Source organism: Lindgomyces ingoldianus, assembly GCF_010093535.1.
Source record: "Lindgomyces ingoldianus strain ATCC 200398 unplaced genomic scaffold BDR25scaffold_1, whole genome shotgun sequence".
Classification (NCBI taxonomy): Eukaryota; Fungi; Ascomycota; class Dothideomycetes; order Pleosporales; family Lindgomycetaceae; genus Lindgomyces; species Lindgomyces ingoldianus.
The window spans coordinates 1,042,095-1,062,124 of record NW_022985162.1 but is presented as its reverse complement, the minus strand read 5'-3'; the positions used below and the strand labels follow the sequence as shown (position 1 = coordinate 1,062,124).

The window sequence follows — 20,030 nt, the reverse complement described above, 5'->3', positions numbered from 1 at the left end:
AGCCCTCCCGCACGTGACATTGGGTTGCTGATCGACGTCATAGCGAGGAGCGAGGGGCAAACAAGCATCCCAGTCTCCATGCCGGAAATCAAGATCTCAAAACTCCACCAGCCACAACACCTCCAATTTCCAAACCAAACCCTTGCATGTTCATTCCCTCAACTTACTCGACTTTAGCAATTGCCATTATTCTATTGTCGTATATGCTTTATTCATCATACTACAACTGATTCCATTTTGTTTTGGTAGCCAGAATGACGTCGTTTATCACGAATATCCTCTGGAATAGCGTTGAAGGGTTTGTGGAAGCTGGGACGAGGACGGCTGGCGAATATGCAGGGGATGCATTGATTAAAGCTGGAGATTTGATTGAGGGATCGGGTAGAAATGTTGGGAGTAGTACGTCTGTCTTTCTCCCTATCCACTTCATGCGTTCTCCACTCCTCTCGCTCAACGAGTTTCTTTAAATTGGAATATGGATACGATTGAGCGCGGCGTCTGTGATGCTGCTCCACAACCAGCTCCGCTCAGAATTCTCCTCTTAGAGTACCATCAAGAAGGGTTGATATGCTCTATATCCATACTAACAAGTTACTTTCTCTACAGAACTCGAGCGTACGGCCTCAGGCTACGGCCAAAAAATTTCCGGCCAAAACTACAACCCTGGCTCCAAGGCACTGCCTTCCACTTCCGCCAAGAACCCCGCCGTCAAACGCTCGAATTCGAGTCCTGCGTCCACCAGAGCCGTGGGCCCGACTAGTAGAGTGCCAATTGGAGGCAACAAGTATCCCGGTGGGAAAGGCGTTCCTTCAATTAAAGGTACAGGGGTTGCGTCGAGGCAAATCACCAATGGCGTCTCGGGGACGAAAGGCGCGATAGGTGGAGCGCAGAGGACAATTGGTAGTGGAGCAGGCATAGGTAGTGCTCAAAAAGCCATCGGCGGCACAAAAAGCCCCCCAAAACCTTACCCAAACAACGTCCCTTACGGCACCTCCACTACACCCTCACCCTCCGCGCACAAGTCCAAAACAACATCGAGCCTCAGTTCCGCTAAAGGGATCGTTGAACACAATGGCGCGAACTTAACGAGGCCGTACCCGTCGAATGCGTCCGCGTATTCAAGTGAGAAGAAATCGGCGGTGAGGCCTGGGCGGCCTAAGGAGTTTAAGCTTCCCGGTGGAGGAGGGGCAGGAAATGCAGTGAAGGACGAGGGGAAGAAGGCGTACTCTGGGACGAGTACGTATCCTGGGGAGGGGAAGAAAACGCCGGTCAGGCCGCAGAAGTATAAGCCCATAGAGAGGATGAAGGGAACGACGGAAAAAGGGAAGATGACGCATATTTCTGTGTGAAGTAGGTTTTTGGTCGAGAGGCTTGAAAGGTGTCCTGATTGTAAAATGGTGGTATACATACATGTTTTTGCATCATTCGCTAGGAATCTTTTTGTTTACACAAAGACCTAGTGAGAATTTCATGAGAGGTGAGAAGGACTGCTCTTGTCACCGAGCAACAAATACTCTCTCGTTGCCTCTCCACCTCCAACATTTCATTGGCAGATTTCCCTTCCCAACCTCGTCGATGAGAAATCTCCCCTCGATTTAGTAGAACACTATTTCGGATATGACTTGCCTCGCTAAGCTACGTCTTCAAAACTTCGTCACCAAATTCCATCACTCAACTATCATATTTGTTTAAACCAAACGCCTCTCTTTTCAGTCTAACGATAAATTAGATGTACCGAACATGACACAAAACGAGCCAGGCACACCTTTAAATCGCAAATATATTGCTACTTTGAGCATTCGGTCCCCATTTTCTGAGCCGTAGATGGAAGGCTAACTTATAGTTAATTTTTGTCTCTAGGGGCTCAGCTCAGACGGAAATAAGGACAATTTGATATATTGTGATAAATATATGAAAAAAGAAAAAAAATGGCTTACCTCCTTGTTTGTGTTCAGTGTGAGAATCTGCCACAATTTCTTGGGGTGTGCCAGCACATTTCAATGCACAAGGGCTGTGACAATCACCCTGGTGCAAGAACCCTAGTGAAGGTCGGATACAGGGAGTATTACGTGTAAGATCGTCTCATCGTCTCTCACGCCTCTTCCAGTTAATTCTCTCAGAGGCTTTCAACTCCAGCCTCGGAACCTTGCAATGCGCTCAAGTCACGTGCCTGGAATAAGGTTCGACCTCACGAGGTGGTTGGATTGGCTCTAAGTCCACCGCTGTTAGCGAATGGTCCAAACCAAAATGCATGTCACTGCCAAGGGGAAGCTGGCAGCTATTTGCAAATTTTATTAGCCTCCGCCAACCGGGAACCCTGAGAGACACACCGGAGATAAAAGCAATAATTAGGAAGGTCTCCCCCTATCACTTTGGTTCGATTGCATGGTAATTTCAAGGAAAGGAGTGTTCTTGGGAACCTTAGAGTGCAGGAAGAGGCCAGTAGCATTAAGTGTCTGTCCTCTCATAGTTCATTGATTCAAGTACATGACTCCATCCTGTGAAACCTTTGAACCATGAACTCCATTATTTCAACATTTCGAATGAGTAGTCGAACAAGAACTGCCACCACGTTTATCTTGCTCCTGGGTATCAAATCCTGCGCTCCTGAGCGAAAAATCGTAGCATTGTAGTAGGTTTGACCGCCTAGTGACCGCCCTGTTGGAGCCTCTTCTTGGCCTGCATCTTCTTCCATACCAAGAAGATAATGGCGATGATGATAATAATGACAACGATGGCGATGACGATTCCGATGATCTTGCCAGCTCCCTTCTTGGCTTTGCCCTTACGAGCGACGAGCGAAACAAGGTGGGCAGCGGTACTGCTCGCATGTTTAGCTTGGATGTTGTCGGGTTGCAGGGAATGGACAACATACTTTGGGTCGCTCACGACGCGGCGGACGAGGTCTCCGTTAATGATAGCAGGCATTTTGAGTGATTGTTGCGATTACAATGGAGGGACTTGGGTGCTTGCGAAATGAGGTCTGGACAACTTCGTCTGGTAAGTTGGAAGAGGAAGGAGGGAAGGCCAGGCGGGTATTAGAGTAAAGGAATGAGTGGTGCGGTTTAAGGCGCTGAAACGTGGCGGTGCCTCGTCTACAGGTATTACTTTCACGGTATTGACGATTGGAGTGCGATGTCTGGTTTTGGATGAGAGTTGCCGTGTATCTGCAACTTTATACTGCACTACCGTGCCCCTTTTGACGCCAGGAATCTACTCACCGGTGAGCTGAACGTCGTGGATCAAAAAATAGAACAGCAGAGAGGTGAACTCTTTGCAGATACGAATGAAAGGGATTCGACGTTCACTTCAACCGCCCGCTTGTGGCACAATCCCCAGGTTTCATTGGAGGCACCCCAACAGCACAGGAACACGAGCTGAAACTGTCGTTATGCGACCCTTGCTTGGGGCGATTTTTTGCGGCTTTTATTGGCCCCATCGCTCGCACCGCCTCAGCTCCTCTCGTTTCAACCAAACCAGTGAAATTTGAGATAGCAGGGGAATTCAAGAATGTCCGATGGTGTGATTATCCCTGAAGCCACAGTCAGCCGGGCCAATATTTTTCCTTCGCTCCACAATCTGATTGGTTTCCACTATCAGCGCCAGTGTGTGCTAAAGTGCCTATCAAAGCTTGTGTGAATGGCAAGCTTTCTGGGCACCTTTCGACAGAGGCTTGAGACTCACCTGCTTCAATTTTAGTGCGAAAATGCAAATCGGGATTGGCTTGACACTTGACGTTGGAGCTTCCTGATTTCGACAAGGGATGTTGGAGGTGTAAGCCTTTTACGATCACACGTCGCCGCGGAGGCTTTGGCGTCGGATGGTTGCACTCCAATCCAAATAATACTCCGTAATTTCAACCCCTCCTCCCTTCAGCCCCGCATGCAGTGTCGTGTCTATCATGGAGGGCGTTAGCACAGATTGGGGCCAGAATCGCTACTTTTGATGGCCTCTTGTTCGAATGTGGATAGCTTGAAGTTCTACAATAAAACACGAATGGACCGGTCAAAAAGCGTTCTGACAACGGCCCAATTGGGCGCGAAGATCTACAAAAAAAATCAATAATGACCTCCAGGGTCTAGCTGTGCCTTGAACTCTTTCGGCTCCTCAGTCTGGCAGATACACCATCAATACTTCCTAGTTGCTTGATAGAGGCAATTGGGTACGAGTACACAGCCTTCGAGCATTAGAATCAATGTCATGCAAGTTATCTTCGGCTCACAATCGCGAACAGCGAAGCTCGTCTTCCTGACGCTTGTAAGACTCCTCCGTCGCAAGGTGCAGTAACTCCAGTTGTTCAGCTGTTCCAATACCGCCTGATGAATGCGTCTCCGAATTGTTATGAAAAGCTAACCTTAAAACTAAATCAGTTCCCAAGTACGGAGTACCGAGGACATTGCTCCGTTATCACGTTCTCAGTATAACAGAGATCGTGGAACTGCGAAAACAATGGGAACCGAAGGCTTCGATGAGCATGTGAAAATATTTCCCGTCTCCAGAATATTCTTCGAGGTCTTCGTGCCTCTCGCTCATGCGTCGAGGAATTTGCGGTAGCAAGCGAGGGCTTAAATCGCTCGGTTGAATGGAAATGATGTGATCCCTATGCCGGTGGAAGCTGCAAGCGATTCAACCAGCGCAGATTCCCCTTCGCCTAATAACACTTTGTCCATTGGAAGAGGGTGGTCTGACCTAGGTTGGTGCCAGTATACACCTTCCTCGTCTTGATGTTGAGATACCGATCCAGGACATTAGAGACAGCATCCTACTACGTCTGTCTCTTATTTTAACGCTTTCCAAATACAGGTAGAAAGTAGTAATCAGCACGAAGGCTTTCGACCGACACATGCTCCGTTTCTCACGCTGATACGCCCTAGGATACATTATATTTGCAATTTCATAGATTTCGGCAACTATTTCCAGTTGAAGGAGACTCTTCCCTCGACATTCGGTCCGTATGCGAACCACAGGTATTCCACGGAATATCTGCATTCCAGAAGTAACGTCAGTCACAGCAGAACAGTGCTGGAACTCCGGTACAGGTATCCAACTGGCCAAACCCTGTGCCTCAGAAAGCATAGGTATTCATCCCGATGAAAAGACGCCGCCGATGCTACAAAATATCGAGAGGAAAGAATGCGCGCTTTCTTACCAGGCAGAAGGCGTGCGCAACCAATCCAAGCTCCTCCATGCCGTACCTCAGCAAGTCATACTGCGTAAAATAGAGTCGAGCAAAGCAAGCAGAGAGCCGGGTCGGTGGACATGGATCCGGGGCATATTGGGATAGCCTTGAACAAGCAATCCGGTGGCATCGTTCTTACTCTAATCCCTCGGCGAGAGATGAGTAATGAGGTGTTGCGGAAATCTTAAGTTTTGCGAGGACTGCTCTGGGGGTGTGTCCTAAATACGAGGATTGGCATACTGCCTACCGTGACAGTGGGCGAGGAAGTGGGAGTCAGTTGTGTGATCGGGAATCATCGGAGCCGCATAGATATGGCCTGGTTTGTTGATTCTACCTCCGTGCCTTCTCTTCTTCCAGTAGTTGTATCATGTCAGTAGCCAACTCATTGGCAAGCTTCCATAGAATCCGGCACAGTTTTCAAAGACTCCTCCAACCACAGCCAAACCCGACAAATCAACACAGTTTTTCCCTCTTACTTCTTCAATCATCTGTGCTGGCCGTATCTGAACAATTTTGTCTGCTGTAAGGCTATTACCTCAACTGAGGCTCACTGAAAGGTATAGGTGTGTCCCGGGGAGTAATGAGGCTTGATGAGAACATGGACTCATCACGAGCTTGCGGCGACTTTGCCCAAGCCAAATACCACCGATTTGTGATATTGCCACCAAACACTTCGTCAAAGCCTAAGCTAACGACCATTAAAAAATCGCGTAGATCTGAAGGCACATTTTAGCCCACTGGTTCATATTTGGTAGTGAAAGCAAGATTCTTGGTTTTCTGGAACATACCTTCATGTCGACGCTCATTGCTGCTTGCTTCATCTTTTCCTTAGCATAAATTTTCTCTTTATATTCAAGCCAAAGGTTTTCCACACCCATACTCCATCCTCGTCGTAACCCAGCTCACCCAAAAGGGCTCCAAAAAACACCAGCACAACCAAAGGCACGCTGACGGCAAAGAAGACCCAGAAATCTCCTCCCCCGGGAATATAGCCATCACTCATGCTAAACAGCCCGCAAGTGAAAGCCAAGGGAATGAATATCATCGCGATCAAAGTGAGCGCCCGCATGTTCTTTGCTTCACGGACCGAGCGCTTGGCTTCAATTAGAGACCGTTCGGCTTCACGATTGGCTTGAGCGTTTCCCACGATTCCCGTCAGCCCAGTGAAGGCATTGTTTAGTTCATCCGCTCGTGTTTTAACAGCCTTCGCACGGTGGAGGATGAATTGAAAATCAAGATTCGTATTTCGCCAGTCTATCCCGACAGTGATTTTTGGTTCGTCGAACGGTACATTCAGGCTCAGGAACAGGGATTCCAAGTTCTCGACATATTCGTTGCAGCGGCGAGCCACCCCTTGAATTTCACTCCAGCGGCCTTGTGCCCAAGTGGTTGTGAAATCTTCAAGGCTTTCTTGACGGAGCAGGGGCCATTCTGATTGCGCAAGATATGAAGCAGTGAAACTCATAAGTTGCATGTAGTGCGATGCAATGATTTTCCGGAGAATAAAGAATGGAATGTCGTCTCCGTGTGGCAGGGCTTGGGCAGGGAAAAGCCGTGTATGGTTCAATAGATAGTAGCACAGGTCTCCGCGTAGCGAATCTCGAGGAGGGCCAGACAAGACATCAGAAAGCGAGTCTGATCGTGGAACGAAGTCAGGGTATCCACGTTGGAATGGGCGATCCCAATGCAGTACTATTTCTTGGGACTGGTACTCACTTTCATTTATTGTTGATTGAGGTTTCCAGACGTGAACACGGTTGAATGGGGGATCGCAAAGGATCAAGACTAACAAAGTTAGCTCCGCGCACCTATCGCAATGAATTCCGGACGTACTATCCCATCCACCGTTCTCGGTAGTCCGACGGTACACGGAACATCTGCGATCCACAATTGACGGGCTAACCCAGTACCCCTCCCATTTCGTCCGGTATAAATGTCTTCCCGTGTCCGCGCAAGACACACTATAGGAATCGATTTCAGGCCCAAAGTCCCGCAAATCGCAGTATTTGAGGGTGAAGTACTTCCCGCTATTGATCTGCGCTGGCAATGCTGGAGTGAGATTTGGTTCGTGGTCCCATCGTCGCCATTTTGATGATCGCTCGTAGCCAAGGAAGAAGTCCGGATCCATTTTGAAGTGGCCGCCCAGAAGAGCAACCATATCGCGATTGATGTTCTCAATGATCCACACATTCTTTGATCCAACGGGGCGATTTTGAAGTTGTGCCTTAAAAAGAGGAATGTGTTCAGATTTCTCCAAACAGAACGCCCGGCGGTAGGTGGTTTTCTCATCCACAGTCAGGAGCGTAGCGCTTACTTTCCTGCGACTGAGTGGGATGGAGGAATTTTCCGGGTCAGGCTGTGCGAGGGCTGGGTTCGAGTTACACAGCTTGGTGGCATAATCTTGGTACGGTCCGTTTACGCAGAGCCAGTAGTCATTTGGGGTCTCGCAAGTGTTGTGAACCACTTCATCCTCGGCAGGCTTTCCATAGACGCGGAATGTTGGGACAGACATTGGGTGCGACTTTCCAGGAGGATATTTGGCATTGAAGGGGGTACATCAAAGGGAAATATAAGGTATATGTTGCCTAGTTCTGTTCTACGGCTAGGGCCCCAGTGCTTCAGCCCCAGAGGCGGAGCAATTAAGGGTAGAAGGGAAATGTTCTCTGCTAAGTGCCTGGCCCTCGGGGCCCCGGCTAGTTATTTGCTATCGGGAAAGGCCTAATTGATGGACGAGAAGGGCAGTAATGGCTTGAGAGCTTGGAGAACGTAGTTTGTGGAAGAGTGGACATGTCAGGTGGCCTGGCTTTATTGTAGGCGAGGAAACGGGAGCTTGACCGCACAGACCACAACGCAGACATGGACATCCAATCAAAGCCTCTGGGATTTCCATATCATAAGATACTTTCTCATGCGCGTTTGAGCTCAACTTTACACCCTTCTGCACTCGACACCACAAGGGTTATGCTCTGTCTCTCCGCTCCCAATTTCACCTTTGCCTCCACTTCTGATACCCCAATCTGAGGAAACACCTGAATGATGCGGGCTATAGTATACGCAGTTTCCGCAATGGCGAAATCCTGTCCCAAACATATTCTCGGCCCACCGTTAAAAGGGAGGTAACCATAACCAACATCTTTCAACGCATCGCCTTCCCACCTCTCAGGGCGAAATTCTTCTGCATCGTCTCCATATATGTCCTTCCGTCTATGCATAGCGTATACGCAATATCCAACAGGCTCGCCGCGACGGACGAGGACAGGTGATTTTCCATCCTCCCCTCCACCCACCGGAAGTACAGTGGTTTTAAGCGCCGCTCGGCCATTTACAGGAACGGATGGGTATAAGCGAAGCACCTCCTTGATCACTATGTTAAGGTAGGTCATCTTCTTTAGGTCTTTTCGCGTGGGTTCGGCGGCATCAGGGCCGAGCCCAATCGTAGTTTCGATCTCGGATCGTAGCTTTTCGAGAACGTTCTGATGTCGAGCTAAGAGGCGGCTATGAACAATTAGGTTCTATCAAAGCTGTTGGCGGTTACTGTGTACTGACAATGACCAGGACAGGCAGCACGCTGTCGTATCTCTCCCTGCCAGCAGAATATTCATGCACTGATCTCTGAGGACCTTCGGATCTTGTGTTTCCTGAATCAGTGCATTCAGGAACACGTAATTTCTCCCATCCAACTCCTCGGGAGACTTCCGGCTTGAATCCTCGAGTGCTTCAGTCACAGCTTGGTCAACGAATCGGTGACACGTCTTGCATGCTTTATCGAACTCCTTCCGAGGCAGCACCCAGTAGAAGTCACCTAGTCGCCCTCGCATCGCAAGATGGTCCTGAGCCACGTTGAACGCATCCGCGAATTCAGACTCCTTGCTCGCGATATCAGCCGAGGTAAGGGTGGACAATGATCGGCCGAATAGAAGAAATGTCGTGGTGTCGAATGTCAACCGAAAAAAGAGCGGTTGCAGATCAACCTGGCCGGAAGATGGGATGTTAGCTATGAGATTTCGCACGCATTCCTTGATCTGCTCGAAGTTCTGGAAGCGATTCGACATGAACTGCGGCCGTAGCAAGTCTCGGGAATGCTTCCATTCGGCACCATCTTGCGTAAAAATCCCACTTCCCATCAAAGGGTAAAAGTGTCGTGGCCGAAGACCAAGGCTGTAGTTAGTGAAGTCCTTTGACAAAATGGCTTCGATATTCTCGGGGTCGACGGTATCAATACCGCGAGCACCTAGCAGATTCTGCTCGAAAGTCGTCCCGGATTCGTCGACGACCGTAAGCATGAATGCAAGGACACGCTCTTCTCGCACATAACGTAATGCATTGAAGAGTATATCAACACCCCAAGGCCATTTTGCACTCCAGGGATTGAGCGGCTTACAACCATGCCGAAGCCCGAATTGTTTGTCTTCCTGTCCGTCCATGTCAGCACTGAGGAGCTTTGAGCTTGGTTCTAGATGGTGATGATGATGAAGCTTTGTGCTTACCTGGTACTGCACACGTACTTTCCACAGCCTGACACACAGAAGGGTAAGAACTCCAAAAAGTATCGGGTACCTCCACTGGGCTAGCAACGACGTTTTCCCCTCCATATCAAACAGTTTAGGCAAAACCACTAAGAAAAGACAATGGAGAAAAGACGGTAGCAGGCCAAAGCGGGATTTCAGGAAAACCACTCAAGGTAAATACCACAAGGCTGAAGAAATCCCCACCGAGGGTGGTAAATGTCTTTGCTTCAGCATCCTTCCAGGCCGCGTTTGGGGGGCTAAAACATCAGCATTTGAGAGGGGATCGGGCAGGCTCTCGCAGGGCGCAGTGGGTTTCAATTGGGCAAGTCAATGCCAATCCTAGAACAGCTTGGGGACCAGGAACTAGAAGCACACACAGCGAGCCGCTCTCCCTTCCCTTTTTGCGCTAGCGTTGACCCCGCCCGAAGCTGTCCGATCCCAGGCCCCATGTCGCGTCAGAAGCTGTAAGGCAACGGGCGGCTTCTTATCTCTTCAACAGCAAGGAATACTTTGTAGCTCTCCTGGACTCAAACTCCAAATGTCGGGTATCGAACATGGCAGACCCATTTTCCATCGTAGCAAGCACAGCCAGCATCGCTGACATTTGCATCCGCCTCGTCCGGTACCTGAAGGATGTGAAGAAGGGAGCCGCAACTATTGAAGACGACATCACGTCCTTAGTTCAGGAAGTGGAGGCTCTCGACGCGATCAGCACTTCGATACAGCAAACTTTCAAGGAGCATCCAACTTCACCGACCGCGTATGGTCAGCGCGATAAGAGTGAGGATTTGTGGATGCATATCAAACGCACCCTCCAAGACTGCAAAGCACTGGCCAAAAAATTGGAGACGATTGTGCAAAATATATATGGAAAGAGCGGACCAACCGTATCAGGCTTTCGCGATGCTGTAGCTAAATCGCACAGGAGAAGAGGTAAAGAAGGGGATTTGAGACAATGCCGAGATCAGCTAGCGACGTTCCAAAATGTCCTTCAAATCCTACTTGCTTTCATCAACCTGTAAGTCCTACTTTGAACTCTTTTTTAGTCGTTCACCTGTCTCACTATTTCGCAGTCATAGCACAAAAGGGTCCCAGGAAGCAAACGCTCAGTCATTCGAGATACTTACTGAGGACCTCCGCAATGTCGACCAACGTCTAGGTTCTCAAATAGCGACACTACAAGATTCAATTGATTCTGCTTTTGATCAACCGCCGCCATATGCGGGGACAATAACAGCTCTGAGAGGACTACGCAATTCTATAGATTACGCCGCCGGTATGATAAAGTCTGTATCTTCAAACAAGCACTTCGACATACCGCAGCCAGTCAGTAGCATCTTTACAGGAAGGGATGATGATCTAGAAAGACTAAAGAATTTATTCATCAGTCCTCCTGGAAACTCCGGGAGACACCAACAAATCCGTTTCGTAATTCACGGCATCGGCGGCTCTGGCAAAACCCAATTCTGCTCCAAATTTGCGGAAGACAACCGCGAAAGTTTCTGGGGTGTCTTTTGGGTAGACGCAAGCACAACAGAGCGTATGAAACAAACCTATGCCCAGATATCCAAGGTTGCCGAAGTGGAACCAAATCCAAACGCTGCTATGCACTGGCTTTCTAACTTGGAGGAGCAATGGTTACTCATCATCGATAACGCTGACGACCCAAATATCCACCTAGAGACATATTTTCCCAAGGGTAATCGGGGACATATCCTAGTAACTACGCGCAATCCTGCACATAAAGTTCATGGAAATGTAGGGCCAGGCTTCTTTGAGTTTCAAGGCTTGAATTTCCAGGAGGCAAATGATCTTCTTTTAAAGGCCGCTCGGGTGCCCACACCATGGGATTCCACATCTGAAAACTCAGCCTCCGCCATTACAAAGTCTCTTGGGTTTCTTGTACTTGCTATTGTACACGCAGGTGCGGTGATTAGAGACGGACTATGTACCCTGAAAACATTTCTTAGCTTCTATGAGAGGAGTTGGACAAGGCTGCGGCGTGCAAGGATAGACAGTGGCCATGAAGTGGATGAGTCAACACATCATATGTATGTGTACACGACATGGGAGTTGTGCTACCAGCGCATAGAGTCCAAAGGAAAAGAAGGAAGCGAGTCCGCTCAGGATGCTATTCAGCTTTTATCCACGTTCTCATTCATGCACTGGGAGAACATCCGATATGATATCTTCAGAAGAGCAATTGACTGTCCCCGCATTGAGGCAGAACATCAGAAGAAGGAGGCAGAGAAGGAGAAGGTGAAGTTGGACATAGAGCCCGAGACATTTTCGCAAAAGATGGATCGCTTTAAAATGGCAGTGCTCATATTCCTACTCAAAAATCGCAGTCCCCTATTACTTCCTAACGTCATCCGAGATGCACGCCAACTAGGCAATATAGATGAGTACGACGATCGGATACGCTACGCGCTCAAAGAACTAGTCCAGATGTCACTTGTCACGTACAACGAGGCGAATGACAGCTACTCCATGCATCCAATCGTCCACAAATGGGCGCGTGAGCGGCCCGGAATGCGTCTCGCAGAACAAGCAATCTGGTCCGAAGCCGCTGCCACGATCCTCTCCTCCTCTCTCCTCCTTCCGCCCCTCCGAAACAGCCCAAGCGACGAAGATTACCACCGGGACGTCCTCCCACATGTAGACCACGTGCGGATATGTCGCAACTCTGTCAATGACCGCATAACACGAAAAATTCAATCCCATTGGACGTCCTGGTTTGCTCCACGCCCAAGTATGAGCCCAGAGCGTGGCCTTATGTATGCAAAATTCAGCCTTGTGTACGCACATAACGGATATTGGCCCCACGCTGAGGTCCTGCTGTCCGACGTGAAGAATTACTTGACCAAAATGCTCGGACCGGGCCACGAACGGACTCGTCGCGTTACTCTAGCGCTGGCCGGCACGTACTGGAACATGGGACGAGGAACCGCTGCCGAAAAATTGCAACGGTCAGTCCTTCATTTGTGCTTAACATCTCTAGGGCCGGAGCATGTGGATACGCTACGAGCGAAGGATGTGTTAGGTGAAACCATGTGGCAGGGAGGCCGATACAGCGAGGCAAAGGATTTGCATGAAGAAGCGTACCACGGACTTTCGAGACAATTGGGAAGCCACCACGTAGACGCGTTAAATGCTCTAGATAATCTCGCCCGCACCATCGGCAGATTTTGGGAACGGGAGCATCTAGAGCAGGCCCATACACTGCATTCTAAAGCGATTAAAGGGATGGAGAAAGCCCATGGTAGGGACCACCCGCGAACTCTGATCGCGAAAGAGAATCTTGTCCGCGTATTTATCTTTTTAGGCGGCGAGCTCCATCAGGCAGCAGATGCGCTTATTGCGGAGGTCATCGAGAAGCGGAGGGAAAAGCTGGGGAAGGAGCATCCGTACACACTGCTCGCAATGGCAAATGCGGCGATTGTGAAGAGATCGCTTGGGAAATTAGATGAAGCGGAAGAATTAATGATGGCCGGATTACCCATTGCAGAGCGCAACTTGGGCGAGGACCACATCGGTACACTTTTTGGCTATCATACTTTAGGATCCATACGTATCGAGCAAAGACGTTACCGAGAAGCGGAAGAGATCTTGGTCGATGTCACAGAGCGGCAGAAGCATATGCTTTCTCACAGGGGAGCACATCACCCTGATCGATTGGGTGCGATGATTGAACTAGCAAAGTGCTATCGCCTCCAGGGTAAGATTACGGAGAGTATTCGCATGTGTGATGAGACTCTAGCGGGATTCGAAGCCATTAGTACGAGAGAACATCCGCTAGCACGAGATATGAAGAAAGCAAGAAGGAGAATGATGGAGCATCAACATATGATTGCGAATGGAGAGATCGGCGACCCAGGGATTACCGAGCCGAGCTGTGGGTCTTATGGACAGTTCTCCCTCTTTTGAGATTTTGTAGTATTACTAATGATGAAAAACGCTGAAAGCATATGCTGGCAGTGCATCACCGTGTCCAAACGAGTTTCCTTCACTGGAGCTTTTGCACCACGTACCTAGGGTATCGCCGCCGAATAAGTGCCTTCATTCTTGGGTCCTAGATCCCGCAATCCCTGTGAGACCACCTCTTACTTCAATTGTAGGAAGAGATTTCAGGAGGCCAAATCTTATAAAGCCAGATATTTGCTTCTCTGTACACAAGGTGACACTGTTCTATGGCGGGGAGGATAATTTGCTGTCAGGGGTGTTGCGAGAGACGATTATTTCAAGAAAGTCACCTATCATCTAACATTGCGAACAAATAAGATGTATTCAGCGTTCTACTTGTTTGACATGATCTAGGTATCGGCCTAAAATACCCTCACTCTAACATAATTGGTGAATATTTTTGCATATTAGGCCACTCTTAGTGCTGAGCCAAACGATTAGTAACTATTTTCATATATTTAAAGAGAATTTAGTGTCCCATTTCACAAGCGGGAGCACATCCCTTGCTTTTTGGCACTTCTAAGTATTCTAGATATAACCAATCAGCAGTTCCTGAAGCTAATGAAACTAGTATGTTGGAGCACCACAACAAAGAAGACCTACACCGGGAACCTCATGTATATGTGACCACGTCCGTAATTAGGAGTTCTTGCGACCTAAAAACCTAGAATGAGAATGGAGGGACTATAAATGGTCATGCAGAGAAAGGTGACGCAGTTATACTTGCCCCTGATATAGGTACTCTAGAATTTCTTCGAAAAGACCTAATGCGAGAGGACTTCCTGCTTGTTGGTACCACTACTCTTGGCAAAATTTCCAGTTTTGAGGGCTATATGGCGTTTAAAGAGTCGAGATCTAGTGGAAGAGGACTTTGTATCTTGTTGAGACTGATCTAGATTTGTTTTAAGCTTCGGTGCCAATGTTTACCATCTGTGTGGATATTTTTTTTCGTTGTTAGATATTCTCTTAGAGTTACAGTCGCTAAATTTCTACTGTAACTGGCCTCCTAGGTGTCGAAGGATGCCCATTGGAAAGTAACATGCTATGTAGGTTTTCTGTCTGTTCTTCCTTGCTCTGCAAAAGCTTAGTACAACCCTTACAAAACATAGAAAAGGCTTCTACGGCGGGATGATATCCACTGTGGAACCTCCAAGTGAAAGTTTGACCTTTCGACGGTCTTGATACATAAAAAGACTTGGTAAGAGGGCACTAATTCTTGTTTTAAATTAAAGCCCAGGTCCAAATTTACAATGGTGAGGAATTTCGAAGTGCAACTTCGAGGATATCGAACCTTCCCAGCCTCGGAGAGTTAGAGTTGCCTAGATGAACTGGGCGTGTAAGTGTAGTTTCACCGAGGTACCCCGTTGTTGGAGACAGGGCTTCCAACGGGCCGTACTACGGTCCGTACAAAGTGAACCGTAACGGTCACGTGTTCAGTACGAACGTACCGAGTTCGTGAGCCGTACCGTACGTTTAATGATGCCCTAGGTACGGTACGTAGTACGGATCGTATTACCCTTTTGGGAAGTTTGTATACACAGTTATGTTACAGCTATCCAACCCCTCAGTACCCTAGGATTGGCACGGGGTATATAGGCTCCTAGGCCTCCGTACCTCTGCCTCCAACCCTAAGGTTTACTCTCGTTACCCCCTATCCTGCATTCCCTCTCTGTGACTTGTGTTTCCTGATCAATACCCCTCACACCACGCCCCCTCACACTACGCCTCTTGCCGCCTTACAGGCCTCATCTAGTCCTATCTGCTCTTGTTACTAGGGAGAACTAGTTATTTTATAGTTAATTAGACCTTAATCTTGCGTCTCTAGGGACCTATAGTCTTAGCTGTTTTGACTAGAGTACGGCGTACTTTAATCGAATCTTACTACTCGTACAGATCACGTGAGCCGTAACAGTTACGATACGTACACCTACCTCTCCTCCTCCCTATCGTACGAACGTACACAAAATCTCACCCGTACAGGCCTCAAAATCGCCCAATCGTACAGTACTACGCCTCGTTGGAAGCCCTGGTTGGAGACCACAGCAAGGTCTTTCACCACAGCATCAAAATCCCCATATCACATCTTTAGCTCTAAGTCCAAATGATTAATAATTTCCATATTATAGACCCTTCCAGTTGATTATGCCGAACGATATTCGGAACTCAGATTCGACCCAATGCTACTGTATGACTGAATTGTCAACTTGGCTGTTTTTAGAGCGATCTACACTAGGACTAACTTCCTACTTTGATTATATAATACTAGCTTACGATTTTGGGTGTATGGGCCCTTGGATACACTCCAATAGCAATCAAACTGAGTTCCTCGTGAACTTGGCGCTCCTCTATAGGCCTCACATCATCCTTGTAGCTTTTTGTTCAACTTTTCTCGGTACTTTTGTCCTCTTACCATTATCAGCACGATTCCAGGGATGCAGAGGATATCAAGAGCAGCGAGCCCAGTCATGCACCAGCCGTAACCCATCTTCTCGACTAGCTTCTCTATGATAACAGCACCAATTGCAGCTGCGATATTTCGTAGCAATCCTCCTAGTGCCACCAGACTTGCTGTTTGCGAAGGATCGCATTCAGTCTGGAATGAAGTACTTGTCACAAAGATAACAGCAGTGCCGATGGATGCTTTAGTTATTGTTAGCTTTTTCAAACCTAGACACGGTGATTGCAACTTACCTAGTGCGGCCCCAGACAACCCTGAAACGGGATGTATGTGGTACCTAGTGAACCAGCCATACATGAGCTTTCCGGTTGCAGCAATAATAAACCCGAATATTTGAATGGGGATTCTACGCTCTGGAGCAACCTTTCCATCCGGGCTATTCTTCACGGCTTTCGCCCGCATTAAGTCCGAAAGACGGCCTATTAAAATCGAGGCAACGAAGAGTGATATTCCAGGGCAGAGATATGCATATCCGACCTCAGCTGCAGAGAAGCCAAAGTTCTTCTGCCAGACGGTCGGAAACGTGATATATATGGCGTACAGTCCTGCGAATTGAAGTGCCCCATTTATGGAAACTATCATATGGGGAGGATATTTCAGCAACTGCAAAAACTTCTTCAATGTCGGGCGTGGTGGCTTGGGAAATTTCTTCCCATCAAGGTCTTCGATAGGCTTTTGTTGGAGCCGAGGAAATGAAACCCACGGCTGGTTTGCGAGCGTCTGGCCGTTACCTACCAAAGATCTCAAAGTCTCAGGTAAGCAGAAAATAATCAAGAGATATAACGGCCCACATGCCAAAGCTATATTTCTGTCGGTCATCCTTCAAAACCTGCGTTGTGGAACACTTACCAAGAAAGCCAAATATCCACCTCCATCTCGACTTATCCGCAAATTGACCACCAAGCAAAGGTCCGAGTATCGGTCCTAGCTGAGGCCCAAGAAGGAACCAGGCGAGTGCTGATGCTCGATTCTTTGGCTCGGTGATGTCACCTACAGTTCCAGCTCCCACTGAAAAGACGATACAGGAGCCAAAAGCCTGGAAGATTCGCAGTACAAAAAGAGCGCCGATGTTTGCAGGAACAGACGCAAGCAGAATGTTTGCAATGAGGAAACTCCCAAGACCAAATATGTAGACGGTTTTGCGACCTCCATAATCAGATGCTGCTGCACCAAAGAGAGGCTGAGAGCACTTTGTTAACTTGCATTCCATGGACATATTGTATTTCCTTAACTTACTGATATGGCAAAAATTGTCATGTAAACCGACACCGTCGCATTGATCACCGTCGCCGAAGTGTGAAAGATATCCTGGAAAAGAACAATGGAAGGAAGGTATACAGCTCCGCAAAGAGGACCAAAGAACCCTGCAGTTGTAACGACACCCAGAATAAACCTCCTTCGTGCCGGTGAAAAGGCTGAATATGGCGGAGGCGAAGGCGGAGGTGAATCATCTTGAGAGGCAACGATTACAGTTTCGATAGTAGCAATTTTAGGTTCAGTAGTGACGTTGTTCATATTGGAGAAAGAAACGAGGGATGGGGGGTATCTCCAGGTTAGAGAAGTTTGAGAAGCAGTCCCGAAGAGGTCATGTATGACGGGTGGAACCAGCGGTTCTCTGGATGTCCGGGTGTGGTTTGGTCCCGATACCGCACACACACAATGCCCTCTTGCCTGGGTGCTGAGATTATGCTCTCAACGCTAAACTAACTGCCGACTATTACTAGGACAATATGGCTGAGTCGCGTAGGATTGGGCTACGTTGACATCGACTGTGTCCAGCAAATATTGATCGTGGCGGCACTGCCAAGATCTCAGTTCATATCTCAGCCATAACTCTTTGCTCGGGTCCCAACATCCCAGCCATTTTTTAACCGGTTCACCGCTTCCCGCTTTCTCAACTCATGAAAGGGGCACCGTACGTAGGCTGACCCGTGTACATGCAGGATTCCCGCACGTGGCTGCCTGGATGACTTCCACCGACATTCCTGACCGAATGCTGATGTTCTTTCCCGTTGGTGGCGCCGTAGCGCTGGCCTCATCTTGCATCTTTGGCGGCTGTGGCCCGTTTCGCGGGCCGCTGTCCCCGCCCGTGGGCCGGACGTAAACTTTGACACGACTTCATGTCCTTCGAGTCCTTCGTGCAGACGTTCCTACAGGGAAGTTGACGACTCCAACTCATGAGTTCGTGTAGCCTTCCTCATCGGCATACGCGAATACGAGAGATTTCATTCTTTCACGAAAGAAAATGCTCACGTCTTCTCGTCAGTGATGATCTATTGCGAATACCGCAAGGGGCTATGCAAGAGAGGTAGAAGGGTCACATTGCTGAGTCGGTTAACGTTAAGTCCTCAAGGACTCTAGCATCTGAAACCAATTTACAATTTTTCTTCAACCTTCTCAGGTTGCAAACAAGAAATAATGCAATCTTAGGTCATCCTATTCCTTGACAACGGGCCGTGCATGTGAGCGCAACACTGACCGAGCTTCGAGAACGTGCAGTTCCTGCCTCAACACCATGGCACGAGGGCCTGCTCGTAGGTGTCCTGGTTTGATAGGCCTTATTCAAGTGCCCAAGAAATTACTCCATCCCACAGCTTCAAGCTCGAACCAACATTCACACAACTGTAATTATACGTTTCAGCAGCCCGCACGCATTGCATCAGATCCTCCATTCTGGATATTATATCAAGCTGCTAATCCATTTCCAACCATTTATATGATTTCCAATGGAGGTAGATTCATGAAAATTGCGGACTTGGGTCATTATCAGACATGGATCTCGCTAGGGACACAACATTCAATTCCATGCCTCTAATCACGACTTGCTTAGGCCTAATAAAGAGGCCTTGTTTGTTCTGCATATTTCGCCTTCTTCAGGGTAAGGCGACGGAATCCACTTTGCGGTCGGCCCAAGGTGCAACAGCGGGTGCGGGATTCGCGAGAATGCTGACCGGTGTTGCTGCGCACGTCCCATTACACATCGAACACGGTCTCTTTGTGCAGCGAGAAGCATCTCGTATTAGGCCCGTAAACCAGGTTCTGTCATCCTCGATTATAGTTCTCTCCAGTATACCCATCGCGCAGTCCAGCCAATCGCATTACTTGCCATTACGGACCTCAGCGATTTGCCTCGGTTTCAACAGATTCCTTTTTTTCTAGAAGGATTCGTAAACCTTGCGAGCGAATGTGGTTGGTGATGCATAGAATATCTTGCATGCAGCATGGGCCACTTCCACGACTGCTACATCATGCTTCCGCATACGAGTAGTCACCAACAGTCACTCTACGTGCCCTCGATCTATCCTTGTGGACGTCCTCTTTCCTGAGCATGCCGCTTCCATGCTTCGCATTTTAGAAATATGCATCTCCGAAGGCGCGTTCAGCGATCACTAGGCCCACTGAACAGTCAACACTTGGAGCACGAACTGCACCCCATCAGCTTACCAAGGCAAACTTTCTTCTCAGCCAATTCCTCAGTCCGACAAAAAGATTCTTTCCCAACCACTCACACCCTATAGGTTCTTGTGTGCTGAGAAGCCGCGGCCAAGTCAGCACTCTACGTGGCTCACCCATGTCCGTCCGTCCGCATAATAGCCCCCCGATTCAGACATCTCATCCCAGGAGATTATGGCGCAGACATTGATACCGGTAACACAACCCGCACGAGCCTCCTACTATACGATACCAGCCATTGAGCACATCATCCGCAACAGGGTTCAAACCACCATGGGTTCAAACCATGCGGTACCCTGCACTCGAATTTATCGTCCTTCAGGTTCTTTGCCTTGAACTTCTGCGCCGCAAAGATTCTCTACTGTGGTCTTTCAGGGTATGCGTAGTACACGGCACAGCCGTCGGACCTACCTTAATTGCCTAACTTATGAATACCTTGTCCAAGCGTTCCATTGTCTGATATGCCTAA

General features: G+C 48.5%; 6 protein-coding genes across 6 annotated transcripts; 2 read left to right on the top strand and 4 right to left on the bottom strand.

Moving 5' to 3' along the window:
• Positions 1-112: 112 nt before the first annotated feature.
• Positions 113-1,588, top strand: BDR25DRAFT_275048 (uncharacterized protein). Its single transcript, XM_033687462.1, has 2 exons — positions 113-399; positions 607-1,588. Exons 1-2 carry the CDS (start codon positions 255-257, stop codon positions 1,347-1,349), a joined length of 888 nt encoding a protein of 295 aa, XP_033554546.1. The 5' UTR covers positions 113-254; the 3' UTR covers positions 1,350-1,588.
• Positions 1,589-2,330: 742 nt separating this feature from the next.
• Positions 2,331-3,351, bottom strand: BDR25DRAFT_299530 (uncharacterized protein). The gene is made up of 2 exons (XM_033689175.1): positions 2,876-3,351; positions 2,331-2,821 (listed from the first exon to the last, which is right to left on the bottom strand). Exons 1-2 carry the CDS (start codon positions 2,926-2,928, stop codon positions 2,647-2,649), a joined length of 228 nt encoding a protein of 75 aa, XP_033554545.1. The 5' UTR covers positions 2,929-3,351; the 3' UTR covers positions 2,331-2,646.
• A 2,645-nt stretch (positions 3,352-5,996) lies between these two features.
• Positions 5,997-7,691, bottom strand: BDR25DRAFT_330394 (uncharacterized protein; the record flags this gene model as incomplete). The annotated part of the gene is made up of 3 exons (XM_033692527.1): positions 5,997-6,964; positions 7,013-7,403; positions 7,494-7,691. The coding sequence occupies 3 exons, from the start codon at positions 7,689-7,691 to the stop codon at positions 5,997-5,999; spliced, it is 1,557 nt and encodes a 518-aa protein (XP_033554544.1).
• Positions 7,692-8,085: 394 nt separating this feature from the next.
• On the bottom strand, positions 8,086-9,603 carry BDR25DRAFT_338480 (cytochrome P450; the record flags this gene model as incomplete). Its single annotated transcript, XM_033693284.1, has 2 exons — positions 8,086-8,674; positions 8,726-9,603. The coding sequence occupies 2 exons, from the start codon at positions 9,601-9,603 to the stop codon at positions 8,086-8,088; spliced, it is 1,467 nt and encodes a 488-aa protein (XP_033554543.1).
• A 550-nt stretch (positions 9,604-10,153) lies between these two features.
• On the top strand, positions 10,154-13,614 carry BDR25DRAFT_275038 (uncharacterized protein; the record flags this gene model as incomplete). Its single annotated transcript, XM_033687461.1, has 2 exons — positions 10,154-10,705; positions 10,761-13,614. The coding sequence occupies exons 1-2, from the start codon at positions 10,242-10,244 to the stop codon at positions 13,612-13,614; spliced, it is 3,318 nt and encodes a 1,105-aa protein (XP_033554542.1). The 5' UTR covers positions 10,154-10,241.
• Positions 13,615-16,009: 2,395 nt separating this feature from the next.
• On the bottom strand, positions 16,010-17,623 carry BDR25DRAFT_364609 (MFS general substrate transporter; the record flags this gene model as incomplete). The annotated part of the gene is made up of 4 exons (XM_033696855.1): positions 16,010-16,290; positions 16,342-16,908; positions 16,958-17,288; positions 17,345-17,623. 4 exons carry the CDS (start codon positions 17,621-17,623, stop codon positions 16,010-16,012), a joined length of 1,458 nt encoding a protein of 485 aa, XP_033554541.1.
• Positions 17,624-20,030: the final 2,407 nt, after the last annotated feature.